At 47.6% G+C, this 18,470-nt stretch overlaps 1 protein-coding gene and 1 long non-coding RNA gene across 24 annotated transcripts in view; both read left to right on the top strand.

Moving 5' to 3' along the window:
• The window catches only part of LIMCH1 (LIM and calponin homology domains 1), a 298,658-nt gene extending 281,941 nt beyond the window's left edge, over positions 1-16,717 (top strand). For 4 of the 23 annotated variants that reach the window (XM_072775467.1, XM_072775463.1, XM_072775464.1 and 1 more), the window contains 5 exons: positions 347-468; positions 1,333-1,456; positions 5,809-5,917; positions 7,938-8,040; positions 14,107-16,717. In XM_072775467.1, coding sequence (XP_072631568.1) covers positions 347-468; positions 1,333-1,456; positions 5,809-5,917; positions 7,938-8,040; positions 14,107-14,132 — 484 coding nt within the window. In that variant the 3' untranslated portion in view covers positions 14,133-16,717. Of the gene's footprint in view, positions 1-346; positions 469-1,332; positions 1,457-4,170; positions 4,249-5,808; positions 5,918-7,937; positions 8,041-8,249; positions 8,367-14,106 lie in introns of those variants that run through there. The other 19 variants (XM_072775449.1, XM_072775454.1, XM_072775455.1 and 16 more) reach the window with 12 other exon arrangements.
• A 109-nt stretch (positions 16,718-16,826) lies between these two features.
• On the top strand, positions 16,827-18,470 carry LOC140603448 (uncharacterized). The gene is made up of 3 exons (XR_012006432.1): positions 16,827-17,100; positions 17,753-18,027; positions 18,238-18,470. It is a non-coding gene; the product is annotated as an uncharacterized lncRNA (long non-coding RNA).

Below are 18,470 nucleotides of genomic sequence, written 5' to 3' on the forward strand. Positions count from 1 at the left end.
GGTCTCTACGATGAGTCCCTCTCTTGTGAAAATCCGGGAGATCCCAGTTAGCTCCAACCTCCCTTGAAATGATCAGAATGAAGAGCTGTCTGGACAGGGAGATGGAGAAGACATCAGAAATGATGGTCTCTCAAGCTGATTAAATTGATGGATAGTGGAAAATGTGTACAACTTTCCAGGACTTTAAATCTGGTTTAAAATGAAAAGAATAAATACACACGCAGTTAGTCCCATTTGTTTTTCAAATTGTAGCTGGAACTTCCAGGCCCGAAGGGATAGGGTGAGCTTACCACCCAGTTCAGTTGTTTCCATCTGTGTTCTGAAATATACTTGTTTATCCTAACAGCCTAACTCAAGGGGCCTTGGCTCCTTCTAAGAATCCTGGATCGAAAGGAGTCCATCAGGACCATCAGCTGGATGCAGAAACGGGGGCCCTCCGCTGCGGGATGAACTCCCAGCTAGCTCAGGGTAAGAATGGGTGTTTAAACCCAATAATTAAATTATTATAATTCCCCCCAAACACAGTTCAGACACGTATGACCTCTCCCGGCTGCAAGCTTCTCTTGTAGCTGATGCTGCACAGTACAGGGAGTAGAGTCCCACCAGCGTGGGCCCACAAAGCGCACGAACCCACCATGAGAGAGCAGGCATTAAACAAAGCAGGCTTTCAAGAAAGATGGGGATCCCTGGGTGGCGCAGCGGTTTGGCGCCTGCCTTTGGCCCAGGGCGCGATCCTGGAGACCCGGGATCGAATCCCACATCGGGCTCCCGGCGCATGGAGCCTGCTTCTCCCTCTACCTGTGTCTCTGCCTCTCTCTCTCTCTCTCTGTAACTATCATAAATAAATAAAAATTAAAAAAAAAAAAAAAAAAAAAAAGAAAGATGATATACAGGGCCGCTGGGGGGCTCAGGAGTGAGCATCTGCCTTCCGCTCAGGCCATGACCCCAGGGTCCCGGGATCGAGTCCTGCTCAGGCTCCCTGCAGGGAGCCTGCTTCTCCCTCTGCCTGTGTCTCTGCCCCTCTCTATCTCTGTGTGTCACTCATGAATGGATAAGTAAAATATTTTAATCTAAAAAAGATGATATATGCACACTGGCTATCATTGATCCAGGTGATTCTGATATCATTAGAAGCATGCCAGAACAGACTGGTGAAAAGTAAATCACGCAAAATTTTTCTTTAATAAAACTGGCCAGAGCTTGTTTAAATAAATAAATAAAAAATAAATAAATAAATAAATAAATAAATAAATAAATAAGATGACATACAAAGCACTAGGGTGATGTCACTGAACACTGAGTTTGTGTTCTTTATTCTTTACTTGGCCTTAGATCCACCCCAGAATACGCAGGTATCAAACCCACCAATGCACGTTTTAGAAGATGTGAAGCCAAAAACGCTCCCTTTGGATAAAAGCATTAACCATCAGATTGAGTCACCGAGTGAGAGACGGAAGTGAGTAGCCAATAAGATGCATGTGGAATTCCTTCGTTTGTGTGTTTTTAATTTATTGACTAAGAATGGGAAGAAAGAGTGTGAGATGGCGAGACGGCAGCAGTCTTTTTGTGCTTCTCTCTGTTGACGCCGAGTGATCGGATGATAAGTGTTTATGGGTGTTCGAGACAGTCTTCCTGGCAACTAAGCATGCACACTGATTTTTATCAGTTTGCAAGAGCAAAGTAATGTTTTTAACCTTCAGATCTGAACATTTGGGAGGAATGTGCAGGTCTGTTGTATTAGCGATTTATTGAAGTGAGTTAAATTGTCTCAGAGCCTGTTGACAAATGTTTTTTTGAAAAAACAGAGATAAATGAGAAAAAAATGTTTTTCTCTCATTTACATGCTCTCCCATTAAGCAATACCTCCAGGCTGTATTCTTATTTTGTAAAAACTGTATTATTTTACAATAAGCGTAGTTCTTATCATTTTTGAGGCATTTCAATATGTAATAGGCACTGTGTCAAAGGGTTTACATATCTCTCCCCTTTTTTATAGACATTAATTCACTGAACTCTTCCAATAACTTTACTGGGTTGTTGTTTCCATTTAGAGATGAGAGCATTGAGGCTCAAGGAAATTAAATAACTTATCCAAAGTACTTGACTGCCTAAGTGGTAGAGGAAGTCAAAATGAACCCATCGTTCCATGATAAGATCATATTTGGGCCAGAGGTTTCTTGTAATCAGTTTTTAACATATATAATAACATCCATGACAGTCATGATACATTGACCAATCAATGTAGAGCTAGACCACCTGGCTTCAAGCTTTGACTCTGCCACTTGCCTACATTGGACTCTAAGCAAGTTACTTGATCTTCCTCTGCCTCAGTTTCCTCATGTATAAAGTGAGAATAATCTTAGTACCCTCCTAGGGTTTTGTGCATGGCAAATGATAGGTGCTATATAGTGTAGGTGGTAGTGGTGAGAATGCAAGTAGTGGTGCTGCTGCTGCTGATGGTGCTGGTGATGATGATGGTGATGGTGTTGGTGATGATGGTGCTGGTGATGCTGGTGATGATGCTGGTGATGGTGATGATGGTGATGCTGGTGATGCTGGTGATGGTGATGATGCTGGTGATGGTGCTGATGCTGGTGATGGTGCTGGTGATGATGATGGTGATGATGCTGGTGATGGTGCTGGTGATGGTGGTGATGGTGATGGGATGGTGATGATGCTGGTGATGGTGATGATGATGGTGCTGCTGCTGCTGATGGTGATGGTGATAGTGATGGTGATAATGCTGGTGATGGTGCTGGTGCTGGTGATGATGCTGGTGCTGGTAATGGTGCTGGTGATGGTGCTGGTGATGATGATGATGATGGTGATGGTGCTGGTGATGATGCTGGTGCTGGTGATGATGCTGGTGATGGTGGTGATGGTGCTGGTGATGATGCTGGTGCTGGTGATGATGATGGTGCTGCTGCTGGTGATGGTGCTGGTGGTGCTGGTGATGGTGGTGGGAGGGGGATGGTGATGATGGTGACAATGATGGTAATGGTATAATGATGGTGATGGCGGTGATGACTTGTTTTATGAGTTCATCTTTCTACCTTGTTTAGTTACACTTTTTTTTATCAATTTAGTGTTTGAACCATTTCCCCTTATCGCTTATGTCCATCCTATTTTATTACTATATGTCCTGATGACACTCAAAATTAATAGAAGGTAAAATCGCATAGAAGTAATCATTATTATCTTGATTACTGCTCTGATTTTCAGCCTTTTCAAAGACAATGTACTTACCCTGTATATGAGTACATTGGTACGTGAGTACCTCCGGGTATATAGTCTGATCCCCTGGAGGAGACAGGCTCTGCCTGAGAAGGGAGGTTGGAGCAGGCAGGGGCTCAGGGAGTCGTTCTGAAGGCAGTTCAAGGACCGACGCACTCGTGCCCTGTTCACTTCTGTGTTGGCATTTCTCTTTTCCTCCTTCTTTTCTGTGTTCTGTCCCTTTCTTCATAAATGAAGTTAACTCCTAAAAGCAAGAGCCCAGAGCAGGCTCACATCCACCACGAGCAGGGCTTAGGGGCAGGCTCAGCCCAGGTACCCCCACAGAGCACCTGTAAAACCCTTGTGATGCCTTCTGGCTGGGGGCCGTTCTGCGGTGTGGATGTTCATGACACAGCAGTCACTGAATGTTTTGAACATGACCCCTAATCAGAGGTACCCGTGATGGACTCATTGGTAGGGATCGAAGCCACCTGGTGGCAACAATACCTCCTTTAAGATCTGCCCTTTAGCTCTGGGCTCCTTTAAAGAGCATCTTCCTGTGTATCCCTCCTCATCTCTCCCCACCCGCCCAGTCCCTAAGTTTTATATCTAACCCAGCATGCAAAGGTAACTAGCAAAGGACCTTGCAAAAAAAAATAAATAATAAAGATTAGAAAGGTATTTGATCTTTTCTCTCCAGCTGTGCTGTGCCAGCCTGGCTTTGATATTGTACAGCCAGTGCATATACAGTCTTTGCTAGGTGGAATGGCTGGTGGGTTTTTTTTGTTTGTTTGTTTTTCATAAAAAATTACCACTAGGACGTTCTGTTGTTTTTTGTTTGGTCACCAAGGAAGTGGGGTTTTTTTGTTCTGTGTGGTTTTGATCCAAAATGTCTTTTCTTGTGGGATGGGCTTCTCTTGACTCCTCATAATGTTTGGCTCCTTTACCGTGTTACAGGAAAAGCCCTCGAGAGAATTTCCAGGCCGGGCACTTGTCCCCCTGCTCTCCCACCCCTCCTGGCCAATCACCAAACAGGTACAAGAGCTTAGAGAGCCTTTCTGAGGCCGCGTGGTTTTGCCTGGAGGCTGCTGAGCGTGGTTTCGGCCAAATTCGTGCTTGCCAGATGATTTTGAGTGAATCGTTGTGCTCCCTCTCTTCCTAGTCCCGCACACGGGCCGGAGGAAGGGACACGTCCCCCCATCCGCCTGCAGATTTGCACAGCCCGTGATAGAAAAAGCCCAGTGCATGATGTTGGCACGGCTGTGGCCATGGGGCTTTAATTACATTGTGCAGAACCTGCAATCTAATAATAAAACCCACTAGACAATTGCCGGGCTCCTCTGCCGGCGCCTTTCCCTCCAAGTTTGCCCAGTCCTTCTGGGCAGGGTCTGCTGATGGCTCTTACAGTGGCCCGGGGGGGCTGGCCACGAAACTCCATCCTTCCCTTACCCCACTCAGGCTCGGCCGTGATGGCTTCTGGACATTAATTGGGCCCCATGATATTCTTAAAAGCTGCCTGAGTTCCCATTCACTGGAGAGACAAAGTAGTGGCTACTCAGAGGTTTTCTTTGATTTGGAAATTTCATTTTACTACCGGATAAGAGGGAAATCCTAAGATGCAGAGTTTGCTCAGAGCAACTCTTCCCCTTTTCTCTTTTCTTCCTTTCTGTTTCTTCGGTTCCTCTGTACCCTGTCGGCTTTTGGATGAAATTGCATATTTTTAAACGGCCTGTGTAATTCCGAGAGCTTTCCAGACAGTCTGGCATCGTGACGATGTGCCCTTAGCTGTGGGAAAGCTGCCTTGGAGACTGGCAGTCAGTCCGCGGGGCCGGGTTCTAGTCCAGTGTAGGCCCCGTCGTGGGGGCTGCAGGGGGCCGGGGGCGGGGGGCGATGCTGCTGTGCCCTCCAGGCACTGACGGCTCAGAGAGGCAGCAGGTGCCCAGATCATGGAGTCACCGAGCGGTCGCACTACAAGAGGTGGTGGGTAGGGACCCAACTAATCCAATCCCCTCATTTTAACAGTAAAAGGAAAAACCCGGAGTGGGTTCCTCCCACCAGATCCTAGACCTTGATGACAGCAGGGAGTGGCCCCATGTCTGCCTGGCACCTATTGGGCTACGTCACAGTTGCCTCTCTATGTTTCAACCACGACTTCTCTTTTAATACATAAAAAGAAACGCCCTAGCGGGCCAGTGAACCGATTATAGAAAATTTCAAAGCAACGTCGAAACCTTAGGAATGCTAAAGCTGATTACCTTTTAGGACTTAAGAAAACATATGATAAATGCATTGAATCATTGTCAAGGCGTTTAATTGCTGTGGTTGAGAGACGCGACGTAGGCTTCTTAGAACATATGACAGAGAGACAGACCGACACCGCAAATCCCATGCCACAGCAGACGCCTGTTGCATCGGGTCGTGCATCTCATTCGCGACTTGTCCCTAATGCCTGATTCCTGCAGCTCCACTCGGGATGTAAACGTTCTTCAAATCCACGCTCTGGTTTGTTTTTCTGCATGAGGTCACGCGTTAGTGCGCTAGACCAACTATACTCTAAATGGACGTTTTATCTCCACGTCTGTGTCGAACCTATAGGTCGATCAGCGGGAAGAAGCTGTGCTCGTCCTGTGGGCTCCCCCTGGGGAAGGGAGCGGCCATGATCATCGAGACGCTGCAGCTCTACTTCCACATCCAGTGCTTTCGGGTACGTGCGCGCCGCTCTCCCTGCACGTGGCTCTGCGCGGAGACCTCGCCTCCCGGAAATCCTGCCGGCCTTCGTGAGGCCCGGGCGGCACGGGTGTCTGCAGAGCCCGCCCTTCGGGATGAAGCCCCTCCCGCGCGTCCATCTGGGGTGTCAGGTGACAAGGGGCCAAGGGCGCGTGCTGGCCGGCGGCAGGAGCGGGGCCTGGTCACCGCCGAGCCTGGGAAGGCCGCGTGCATTTATGTGGAACGTCACGACTTTGTGGCTTCTGACACTCCTGTGACGTTGCATCAGAGTTTTTTGTCTTTGACCTAATGGAAGACTTCCTGCCAACTAAGTGGTTGATGGCCCGTTGCAGAATTGTAGGCGTCCGGCGAACACGCGCGTAACCATGGTTGGGTGTCCCCGTCGCCCGGACCAGCTCAGTGGCTCATGTGACAGTCGTTACTGAGCCTTTCGTGGTCCTTTATCGCTCACTTGCTTGTTTAATTATCATCTCCTCGAATAAACCGCCACCTCCGTAAGGGCAGAGGCCACATCCGTCCAGCTCACCGCCATTTCCTGCGATCCCCGCAGAGATCGTGTCAGTAGTTTTCGGTGAATCAAATAATCAATAAACTGAAAATGGGGAGGCCTAGACCCTAGTCCCACATCTCCTGCTAATAAGGAGGTGAACTAACAACCTCTAGCTCATTTCTTTTTTTTCCTCCAGCTCATTTCTTATAGAATTTACAAGCTGGACTGTTGGCGTCTCTTTTTTTTTGTCTCACCCGTGGACACAATTCAAGTTGTTAATACCTAATTCTGAAGCTAAACCTTGAATTCTGGATAAGAGTCACTTTTTTCTAACGTGCTTTCTTTCCCCCCACCCCCCTCTCTAATTTTGTTGTGTTTCTTTGTTGGTAGCTTTTTCAGCTACAAACTAAACTTGTGTGGGTGAAAAATAAGCCCCACTTTACCTATAAACCCACAGAAAGTGAACAAAGTCCTAAAATTATTAATTTAATGGTATCCGTGATGACTGGAAAGCAAGACTCATCATGGGCAAAACACAACCCGGGTACTTAATCAGACTCAATTTATCGATATTCTCATTGTGAAATGAAGCTGGACAGTGTGTGTCCCTAAATTGTCTGGAGGTGTCTTAAGGCTCAAACTATGTGCTTCTTAGACATTTCCTGGAATTGCCAAGATTCTGTGTCCCAATACCACAGTTTGTTCTTAGAGACCCTCCCTGGACTTGAGATAATGCGGATGGCAGAGAGTCTTTGCCATTTCTCACGGGATTCGGAGACTTGCCTCCTTGGCTGTCGAGGCCTTTGTTCGCTCCCCTGATTCCTGTCCTGGAGCTGATGCGACGCGTTAAGGCGCATCGCCTCCCAGATTGAGCCCCTGCCCCAGTGAGGTCAGTGGAGCCTAGAACCCGGAGGAGGCCTCCCCGGGCCACTGCTGACCTCGCAGCGAGAGGCTGGGGCTGGTTCTCCTCCCCCGAGCGGGGTCCCAAGCCCCCACGGAGGCTGACCTCTGCCACCTGCCCTGCTGCCATCAGGCCTCCTCCTGCACCCGGGCAGACTTTGCTGAGGTCTCTTCTGTTCCCAGTGGATTTGTCGCTCCAGGTGTCCCTGCTTTTGATGCAGAAGTGGAGGACGGAGCAGCTGACCCGGTGGGACTGGGCAGCATTTCTGGGAAGCGTTTAAGGGTGGCCCACAGACGGGTTTCAGCAGATCATCACTGGCCAGGCGTTTACTTAAAACCACTAGATTGTCTCTGTTTGAAGTAGTTGTTCCGCGTTGGCTGAGCCGTCCCGTCTTGACCCGGGCTCGGCCTGAGACCACCGACCAGAGCCTGCGATCCAGTGTCCTTGTCTGTGAGATGCAGGGAGCAGGGGTGAAACAGCGTGAGTGAGCATGTTGTGGCTCTCGGTGCAGGACCTGCCCCTGACCGTGCACGCAGTGGAGGTGGTGGCTGTGCCCTGGTGTGGAGCACGCTTGGCCGTCTAACTTCTGTCCCTCCCGCCCCGCAGTGTGGACTCTGCAAAGGACAACTTGGGGACGCGGTGAGCGGGACAGACGTCAGGATCCGCAGTGGCCTGCTCAACTGTAACGACTGCTACCTGCGATCCAGAAGTAAGCACAGCGCTGGGCTCGGGGCCCTGGGTGGTCGCGGCGGCCGGCGCAGGACGGGAGCAACTCCTCACTGACCGGCCCCCCGGGGCAAGAGGGCCTGCGTCCAGAGGCCCTTGCCTTGCGGGAAAAGAAACCAGGAAATGAGCCCTATTTACTGCCCGTCCCTTACTGAAGTGACCACACGGTGAGGCCAAATGCTTTTTATCCAGAAAAATCCCTTGTGCCCACCGCCACGGAGTGAACACCGTAGACCAAGCCCAAGACCTCGCCCAAGCTCACCGCAGAGATTTGGGGGAGCTAGACGGAGGGTGCAGGTCCGTACCGCGCGGCTCCCCGGGGTCCCAGGAGGAAGGGCTCCCCGTGCTGCCCAACCCAGCCCCCCCAGCGTCCGTCCGTGTGCCCGGCCACCCCGGGAACCTCGCGACACGGCCAGAGCCGAGCGAGGGCCCGCTTCCCCGCGGGCTGCCCCCGGCCCTGAGGCCCCCACAGCGGGCCCTGGTGCGCCCTGACTCTCTGGCCATGGGAGGCCCATGCTGGCGTCGGGGGCCCCGGGGTGCTGCTGCCCGCTTCGGCCGCGGCTGTCCCTGGAATCCCGCTCACTGGCCGCGGGGGGAGGACTCCCCTGGCGGGCACCCCCCAGCTAGGCCGCCAGCAAATTCAGAGTCAGAATTTCTTCCTTTAAAAACCGTGGGAGTGAAGAGAGCGAGTTTGAAATTCAAGAATCTTTTTTTTTTTTTCTCAAAGTAAGTGAAGGGACATCTTTACAGTCTTTTTTACATGGGTCTCTAAATCTGCAAGCCTGAGGATTGGAGAGTGAAATTGAAGTTGTCTTATTGCTGTGGATTTAGTAAATTCAGAGAAGTATATGCCTACTTTAATAAAATAAATGGGAAATAAGAATTAGATCACGGCAGCCCCGGGTGGCTCAGCAGTTGAGCACCACCTTCGGCCCAGGGCGTGATCCTGGGGTCCTGGGATCGAGTCCCGCGTTGGGCTCCCTGCATGGAGCCTGCTTCTCCCTCTGCATGGGTCTCTGCCACTCTCTCTCTGTGTCTCTCATGAATAAATAAATAAAATCTTAAAAAAAAAAAAGAGATCAAACACAGGTGGTTCTAATCCATGACAAACGTTGGACTTAAAGTCAAAACAGTTCCGACTTTGAGCTGCTGCCATCCAACTGAGTTATTTGTACCACATACTATATATACATACACTATATTGATATTGATTTTATATATCATTTATGATATCTATTGACATAATATGTAATATTGATATTAATTTTATACTATGTATTTTATATATATAATAGGGTATAAATAGTAAAAAAAAAAACCCTAAACTCCATAAAATGACCAGCAAAAAATAGTATATTCTATATAATCCATAAGTATGTAAGTATACACTATACATATATAGTGTATAGTAATTAAATATATTTATATTTATTTAAACTGGATTTTTATTTTTTGGTTTTGTTTTTATACATTACAATGGAAAATTAAGCCCTTTTCTCCCATATCCAAAGTGCTTTTAACTATCATCTACAAACTATACTTTCTCTATCTCCATGAACCAGATGAATGTGAATCATGGAACCAGAAGAGGGCACTGTTAGGTTGAAGGACTGTTAAGCCAGATTGGAAAACTACTGTAAATCTGAATTTCTTTCACAATTTAAAGTGTTTGGAGGATGCCAGCAGAGAATAAACCTGAACCCACCTCTGAGTGACAGTGACCTGTTTTCATCCAGATTTTTATTTTATTTTTTATTTTATTTTTATGTAAAGATTTTTTTAATTTAAATTTTATTATTTTAATTTTATTTTATTAAATATGTAAATTTTATTTATTTAGTATTTTAATTTTGTGTTTATTAAATATTATATTTTGTTTTTATATTTTATTTAGATTTACTATAGTAAATACTTATATTTACTATATTATTATGAAATATATAGTATTAAAATAAAATATTTTATTACTTCAATTTTATTTAAAGATTTTTATCTATTTGAGAGAGAGTGAGAGAGCGCATGAGCAGGGGGCAGAAGGAGAGGGAGAAGCAGACTCCCACTGAGCAGAGAAGAGCCCGACCTGGGGTTCCATCCCAGGACCCCAGGATCATGACCTGAGCCTAAAGGCAGATGCTTCACCAACTGAGCCCTAGATGCCCCCACATTTTCTTTTTTTTTTAATTTTTTTTTATTATTTATTTATGATAGTCATACAGAGAGAGAGAGAGAGGCAGAGACATAGGCAGAGGGAGAAGCAGGCTCCATGCACCGGGAGCCTGACGTGGGATTTGATCCCGGGTCTCCAGGATCACACCCTGGGCCAAAGGCAGGCGCCAAACCGCTGCGCCACCCAGGGATCCCCAACACATTTTCATTTTTAATTGAGAGATTGAGTGATTTATTGTCATTTCTTTTGGAAACTAGCTTTTTGGATCTAGGCCAGTAATTTATCTCCTGTGCATACAAATAAAAAAGGCCTTAACTGCTTCTAATTCCAAATCTAAAGACAAGAACCATGGAGTTACATTCATCCATAAGAGGTTATAAGTTATAATAGTCCCCTAGATAAAAAATAAAAAAGTGACTGGGAGGTAAACTAAAACGATTTTTTTGTTTGTTTTATATTTTATATGAAATATTTTACTAGGATCTTTTTTGGATACTAAGAAGAAAGCAAGAAAGCTCATTCCTCCTCTGCCTATAGATGTTCAAAGGAATAAGTAAATGCAACTATGAATGGTATAAAGTTAGAATGGTGGGTTGTTTAGAAAGATACCAAATTAAAGATTTTATTTATTTATTCATGAGAGACCCAGGCAGAGGGAGACGCAGGCTCCATGCAGGGAGCCCGATGCAGGACTCGATCCCTGGACCCCGGGGTCACACCCTGAGCCCGAGGCAGACGCTCCACCGCTCTTCACTTTTGGAGCCACCGAGGGGCCACAGAAAGACACCAAATTAAAAATGAAAGTCTCCAGAATTAACCGCTGTAATCACTTTCTAACTATTTCTTAGAGAGGCAGAGTGTACATTGGTATATGCGTACACATACCCACGTGCACGTGTGTGATGCGTCTGCCTACGTGTGTGCTGGGTATAGGGTTCTGTAGGGTTCTGTACTCTTTGTTGCTCTTGCTTTTAACTTAATATGATATATTATGGGCATTTTTTTCATGTAACATATTCTTTCTCCTCATTCTTCCGAATGGCTTTCTAATACCCGAGTACAATGCCATTGTGTGGACTTTTACCATGATTTAAAACTAATTCTCTGTGCAGGGGCACTTTGGTTGTTTCCAGCTTTTTTGGTAGGTCTTCTTAAAGGCTCCCAGGACCGTCCACAGACATCGGTCTTCGTGAACGGTTGAAAGCATTTCCGTAGGGCAGATTCAGAGCAGGGAGACCGCTGAGTCAACAGTCATGTGCTTTTAAAATTTTTTCAGACAATTTATCTAGTTATTTTCCAGAAAAGTGCAGAAGAGGGCCCCATTCTCTCTCCATGCCTGTGTCAGCTCGGGAGAGCGTCAGACTGTAAATGTCCACTGTCGCGTGGGCGAGAGAAGATCCCATTGCTTTGATCTGTGTGTCTTTAAGTGAGCTTGAACATCTTTTCACGTGTTTATTGACCATTTCTATTTCTTTTTTGCTATAAAATATTTATCTTTCTTCTCTATCCTTTGCCCGTTGTTTTGTTGATATTTGATTTGTAGGAGTTCTTTGTAAATTAGAGACATTTCCCCTTGATTTTATATTTGCTGCTTACTGCAGTTGTCATTGGTCTTTCTGCATGTGAACTTTTTTTGATGGAAAAGATTTTCATTTAAGGTGATTAAACATACCTTTTTTTCCCCCTTTTTTTGGATTCCAAATTTTGTGTCCTGCTTAGAAAAACTTTCACTACTCCAAGGATTTATCTTAGATTTCTCCTAGAATTGTTCTTTATTTTCTTTTTCACATGTAAATATGTGATCATCAGAAACATATTTTGGGATAAGAAATGACATCGATGTCCAGCCTTATTTTATTTTATCTTTTTGCCAATTAGCAGCTGTGCAAATATAACTTAATAATCCCTTTCTTTCTCATTAATTTGAAATGCCAGCTTTCTCATAAACTAAGTTCCCATAAATGTTTAGATCTATTTCTGGATGTTTTATTATGCCTTATTAACCTACTTATTCTCTAGTATTGAATCGTTTTAATTATTATAGCTTCATAATATGTTTTAATATTGAGTAGTAATGACTACTTTCTTGCCAACTATTTTTTTTCAATTTTTTCTTAACTCTTCTCTCATGCTTATTTTTCCAGCTAAATATTAATATTATGTTGGGCTAAACTGTACTTAACACATGACAGGTACAATGATAAGCATATCTGACACTAGTGCACATTTCTTTTTTGGTGCCAGAAGAAAAAAATATAGCTTAAGAATGAATCAGTGGGAAAAAAAAAAAAGAGTGAATCCGTGGAGGGGATAAATAATTGGCTTAAGAAGTATAAATACACTTGAATTGGTTGAGTATATCCAAGCTGCAATAATAAAAAAGAAGTCAGAATGGAAAGAAATGGCTAAAAACCATTTTTCTTTCTTTTTTATTTGATTTGGATCTGAGCTGAGAAGAGGGGAGCTGGGTAGATGGGCGGGGGGTGGTTTACATCATAGGCATTCTAAGTGAAACGAAATAATTTCATTGTGTGGAATAATAAAGCCTGAATATATAATCCCATTTTCTTCAAGTAACTAGTCACATTTAAATGAAATTTTTCTCTTGGAGGGGAAAAATAGCATAACGGCATATTAAAATGCAATTCCTAAAAGCAATGTAAACGGTTTTTAAGTTCATATGTAAATGGGAATGGAAGTGCAAAACAAATCACCTGCCACAAGTGAAGCCGTCACGTGGCTAGCCTGTGCCATTTGCGCTTGGGTGTTGGATGGCTGTGTCTCTGTGTCTGTTCCATCACTCATTCTGGTGACACGCATTTAACGTAAAATCCCCAGGGTCTCTTCCAGTGTTGTGATTGCCTCATTACAACTCTCGTGCCTCCAACGGAAGGAGAAACTTTGTGAAGGTTCAGCAGGAAATATGGAACCCAAACCATCCTTCTAGATGGAGTCGCCAGATAAAATACAAGATGCTTCATTAAAATATTTTTGTCCTGGGACGCCCGGGTGGCTCAGTGGTTGAGCACCTGCCTTCGGCCCAGGGTGTGACCCCGGGGTCTCGGGATCGAGTCCCGCATCGGCTTCTCCCTCTGCCCGTGTCTCTGCCTCTCTCTCTGGGTCTCTTGTGAATATAATTTTAAGAACTTATATTTTAATTTTTTTTTAATTTTTAAAAGAAAATTTTTTTAAAAATTAAAATAAAAAAATTTTAAAATAAAATTAAATATAAATTAAAATTTTTGGAAGAAATAAAATTTTTAAAAAGTTAAAAAAATAATAGTAAAATATTTTTGCCCTATTAAATGTGAATTTCAGAGAAACAATGATCTTCTTTTAGTATGTGTGTTCCAAATATTGCATGGTCAGGATTTATTTAGCACAATCTCAAATACCCCTATGGGAAATACTAGAAAAAAAACCCTTTTTTTAATTTGCTGTTTACCTGAAATTCAAATTTTATTGAGTGCTATGTATTTTCATTTCCTACGTCTAGCAGTCCGACTTGCATGGGTTCATAGGTGGATCACAGGATCACAGGATCCTCCTGTAGCCATGTACGTATTCTCAGAGAAACCAAAACCTAAAGAACCAGAGAAGAGAGATGATTTTCTTGCGTATTTGCCCCAGAAGACAAAGTAGGAAACTTGATGAAGACCGTTTGGTTTAGGGTGAACCCCAGAGGATTTCACATGAATCCCCGGGGGCTCCTGGTTCAGCTCCGGGGGGGACCCGAGACCGGTTCTGACGAGCGCAGGTGACGCGGGCACTGCCGGCCCAGAGGGAAGGGACGCGGGTGGGTCGCCCCCGCCCCCCACGTGCCCTGTCCCGGGCAGGCAGGCCGGCCTCTAACCAGATGTTGCTCTGTGTTCTTCATCGTAGGTGCCGGCCAGCCCACCACCCTGTGACGTGGCTTCAGGCTTCCCGCTCACCCGTCGCTCTGTTGAGGGGGCGTGACCGTTTAAACGGCTCACCCCTGTGACCGTTTAACACCACCCCACGTGCAGGGCCTTCTGGGCGGCGATCTCATTTCTGAAAAGATGGTATCTGTTCTTCTATAGCACAGCGTTTGTGTTCTTCCCTGGTTTTGTTTCGGGTTTGACTTTTGTTTTGTTTTGGGTTTGCATTCGCAAAGTACATCCGAAAGAGTCCTGAGCTGCAGGGGGCCTGTGGGTCCCCAGGATGGCTCCGGGTCCCTGGGCGGCCTCCCTTGAGAACCGGCCAGATGCGGGATGCAAGGCCGCTGGATGTGGGCAGGGGTCCCATGCGTCGGTTTGCGGAGGGCGGCTGCAGGGCTCCAGCTCGGGCCGTGTGAGCGCAGCCTCCTTGGGCCGAAGCTGCGGTTCAGCGGGGCAGGACTGGGGTGGGGGGCCCCCGCTGGCCCCGAGCTACACCTGGGCCGCAGCGCCACACCCGCAGCACCTGTCACCCCCGGTACGCAGAGGCCATGCCAGTGGCAGCTGTGTCTCGGGGGTTGTGGCGTGCTGGCAGCCGGCCCGTCAGAGCCCGCACCTGGTGAGCCCCCCGACACCCCCACCCTGGGCCCTGCCAGGGGGTGGACCCCACAGGGAAAGGTTTGGGGCATCGTTTCCGAAGCTGTGACCGAACCACGCGAGGAGGCTGCCTGTTGGAAGGGCGCTGGGCAAGACCCCGGCCTGGCGACAGGTGCACACGGGGGCCCCGGGACCTGCCGCCCTGAGTGACCGCGGTGCCATCGCGGGGACCAGAGCCCACGTTGTGCCCTGCCCGGTGCAGCAGGTGCGCCCCGTCCATCCTCCCGCGTCCCGCGTCCCCCACTGCTTGGGTGAGGCCGCCAGGGGACCGCGGGGCTGGCCGTGCTGGGAGCTGGCTCAACGGAGGCTCCGGGTCCCCGGCGCGACTGCCTCCGTGTCCAAGCTGTTTTCTTCAAGACTGGGCCACGGGGCCTATTTATCCTGCCTTAAAAAGACGGCAAATAAGTGAAGATGACATTTTGTGAATGTAGACTCTGGGTAGACTCCTAATAGGTTAGCGTAGTCATGAGGAGGAGCTCGAGTAGATGTCCGTCCCGTTTATGTAAGCAATAATTCTTTTCTGTGTCTTATTGAGTATGGCTAGCAATTATTTATTTACAGGCTAGACTGTCCTCTGCATGCGGGTTCCATGTAAGTGCAGAAATTTCCTCAGCCACCGGAGGTATTTTGACCATTTTGCCATTTGGATGAGCTGTCGTTAGATTGAAATTTACACATCATTTCATTAAAAAAAAAAAAATCGTGCCTTAGAAAATGCGAAGCTGTTGCACATAGTCCGTGATGAATTATGGATGCAGTACCTTGGAGAGAGAGGAAGTCACTTCCAAGTCACCAAGACTTCGCATGGAAGTGTTTGCTGTTTTACGGGGAGGAAAAAAAAAATTCAAAAAAAAAAAAAAAGAAAAATAGAAAAAAAATCAAAAAGTTTTGAAAATGTACAGATTAAGTTCAATATTTTGATTAACCACCTGCATGTTTTATTAAATATTTTGATAATGTGGATGTTTACACTTTGCATGATATTAGCGGAGTACCTTACCACAAATAATGCACAGAACATGTACAATATGATCATTCATAACCGATTTTTATAGGATACTTTTTACATGTGGAACTCCATCTGTTATGTAAGGATTATATGAATATTGCACATTCTCCTCTGGTTTCACAAACCCATTTATACATATTTCTTAGACTCATTGTACATGTATTGAAGCCTGAATCGAGTCAAGAAAAATAAAGCCCCATTCTCCGCCTGCGAAATGTGCTTTCCCATAATGAACAATAGTCACCAGCACAGAATAATCTCCAACATTTTCTAAATTCTAATTGCCAACTGTTTCTATTTATATTTGATTTATATTTCATTTGGAGTCTGTTACATGGCAGCTCGGACGGACTAGATCTTGTTTTTTCCAATGCAGCATAAGGAGTATGATCTATTTCTTTTCAAATAATCTTTGAAATCCCAGGAAAAAAAAAAAAAAAGATGCTCTGCTCCGTGGAGCTACGAGGTAAATGCGTTTGTTTAAAAAACAGATGAGGCAAGTGAGTGATTTATCGTTCCTGAGGAAATATATCTGATTTTTCTCCCCCTCATACTGCAGAAGCTAGTCCTTTCTTAAGAAAAAAAAGAAAAGAAATGGGTAACTCTTTGTTTTCTCACTAGCACACTTTCATGGCATTTCCTCATCCTTTCCGTGTAGTGTTACTAATGCGGCGCCTATTGTAGTTCTCTGTACGCCGTGTAGGATTAACAGACTGAGACGATCCACCTCCTGCGTGGGTCCATCCAAGAGATGTTACTGTTCTGGGTGGGTGGGCCAGTGTTCCGTATCAGTTATACTAACCTTCATTTAAGATATTTATTCTAAAATGCCTCTGACAAATAGTAAAAAAGAAAAAAAAATTAAAAAGTTGTCTAAAATGCAACAGCTTTTATAGTAAATGTACATTTATAAATAAAATACTCGAATCAACTCTGTATTCCGTTAATTGGGGGGCGTGGAGGGGCGGCTTTCTCGGGGCGGGGGGGTGGGTGGGGAGGATCACGCAGTGTCCCCGGGAGCCCGTGCGTGGCCCAGGGTCCCGGTCACGGGGTGGCAGGGAGGCGCCTTGATGCCCTTCAGGGGCGGGTGTCGCAGGCGATCACACTGAGCAGCTGGTGGCAGGAGTTGCCAAGAAAGAGCCTTCCCTGGAGGGTTGGGACCCCTGGAGGGGCCGTAACCGGAGGGAGCCGCGGACCCAGGCCAGTTGTCCCCACGCTGCTGGGCCTCCTGCCAGGAAACGTGCCAAACAGAGGCTTCCGGCTGATGCCGGGAACTTTCCAGAGTAGAAGGCACCTGGGCTGGCCCTGCCACAGGTGTGGGAGCAGGGTGAGGGAGGCAGGTCCTGGGACGCTCCCCCGCCCGGGTGCGTCCTGATCTCGGCAGGTGGTTGGGCCCTGGGAGCGGCTGCGCCTCCAGGGTTGCTGACCTGTCGCCTTCAGGCAGCTGCAGTAGCCATCGGGCCACTGCCCGTGCCCATCGACCCTTAAGGAGAGTCGGGCCTCCGCGAGACCTTTGACACCAAGAGGAGGTGTCGCCACAACCCACACTCCCCGCAGGGCCCCATCCCAGGTCCCCATCCCAGGGCCCCACCACAGGTCCCCATCCCAGATCCCCATCCAGGTCTCCATCCCAGGTCCCCATCCCAGGTCCCCATCACAGGTCTCCATCCCAGGGCCCCATCCCAGGGTCCCATCCAGGAACCCATCCCAGGTCCCCATCACAGGAACCCATCCCAGGTCCCCACCGCAGGGCTCCATCCCAGGACCCCATCACAGGGCCCCATCCCAGGACCCCATGCCAGGGCCCCATCGCAGGGCCCCATCCCAGGTCCCCATCCCAGGTCCCCATCCCAGGGGCCCACCCCAGGTCCCCATCACAGGACCCCACTGCAGGGCCCCATTCTGCTTGGGTCTGCACCTCCTGCCACCCACTGATTTTCTTCAAGACCCAAGGACTTCTTCTCAGGTTCCTGTTTAGAGCACAAGGGACCCTTGCCCATCCTCGGGGTTCTCTAAGTCAAGCGGCCCGACTCAGGCACCCGAAGGGACTGGTCATGCCCCGGAGGAGGAGCAAGGGTGGCCAATCCGGAGGGCATAGACTACAGCCACCTGCCACATGGCCACATCTGTCCTTCTGAAGAGAGGTGCCTCCGTGACTCCGGGCAGTTGTCTCCAGACGGAATCGTGGGCCTTCAAATGTCGAGGAGGAGCGCTGAGAGCATTCCCGACTTGAGCCTGCAAGTGAGTGCCCCCCCCTTCCCAGCTGCTCTCTGCCCGCTTCTGCAGCCTGCAGCCGAGCCCCAGCGCCCACCTCCCTCCCGCGGCGCCCTCGGCCAGGCCCGCGCTTGTCGAAGCCTCTTGGGCATTGTTGCACCAAGGGTAGCTTTGCCCACGTTGTTCTATGCATCACAAAGCACGTCGGGGGGTGTTTATCTGCCCCCCATTCCGCAGGTGGCAAATGGAGGTGTGAGAGCAAGTGAGGCTTGTCCCGGGCGGGCGAGTGAGAGTGTCCGTGACTGTGTATCTGTCACCGTCGCCAGCCGGGGTGGCCGGACTCCCCTCCCGCACAGCGGGGCCTGGCTCTGCTCGGTCTCCACCAGCCCACCCCGGAGGAGCCTGAGCCACCAACTGCCTGGAAGTTGGCAGGATTTAATCTACACCCAAATGGAGAGCGGAGCCATCTT

Source organism: Canis lupus, chromosome 14, assembly GCF_048164855.1.
Source record: "Canis lupus baileyi chromosome 14, mCanLup2.hap1, whole genome shotgun sequence".
NCBI lineage: Eukaryota > Metazoa > Chordata > Mammalia > Carnivora > Canidae > Canis > Canis lupus.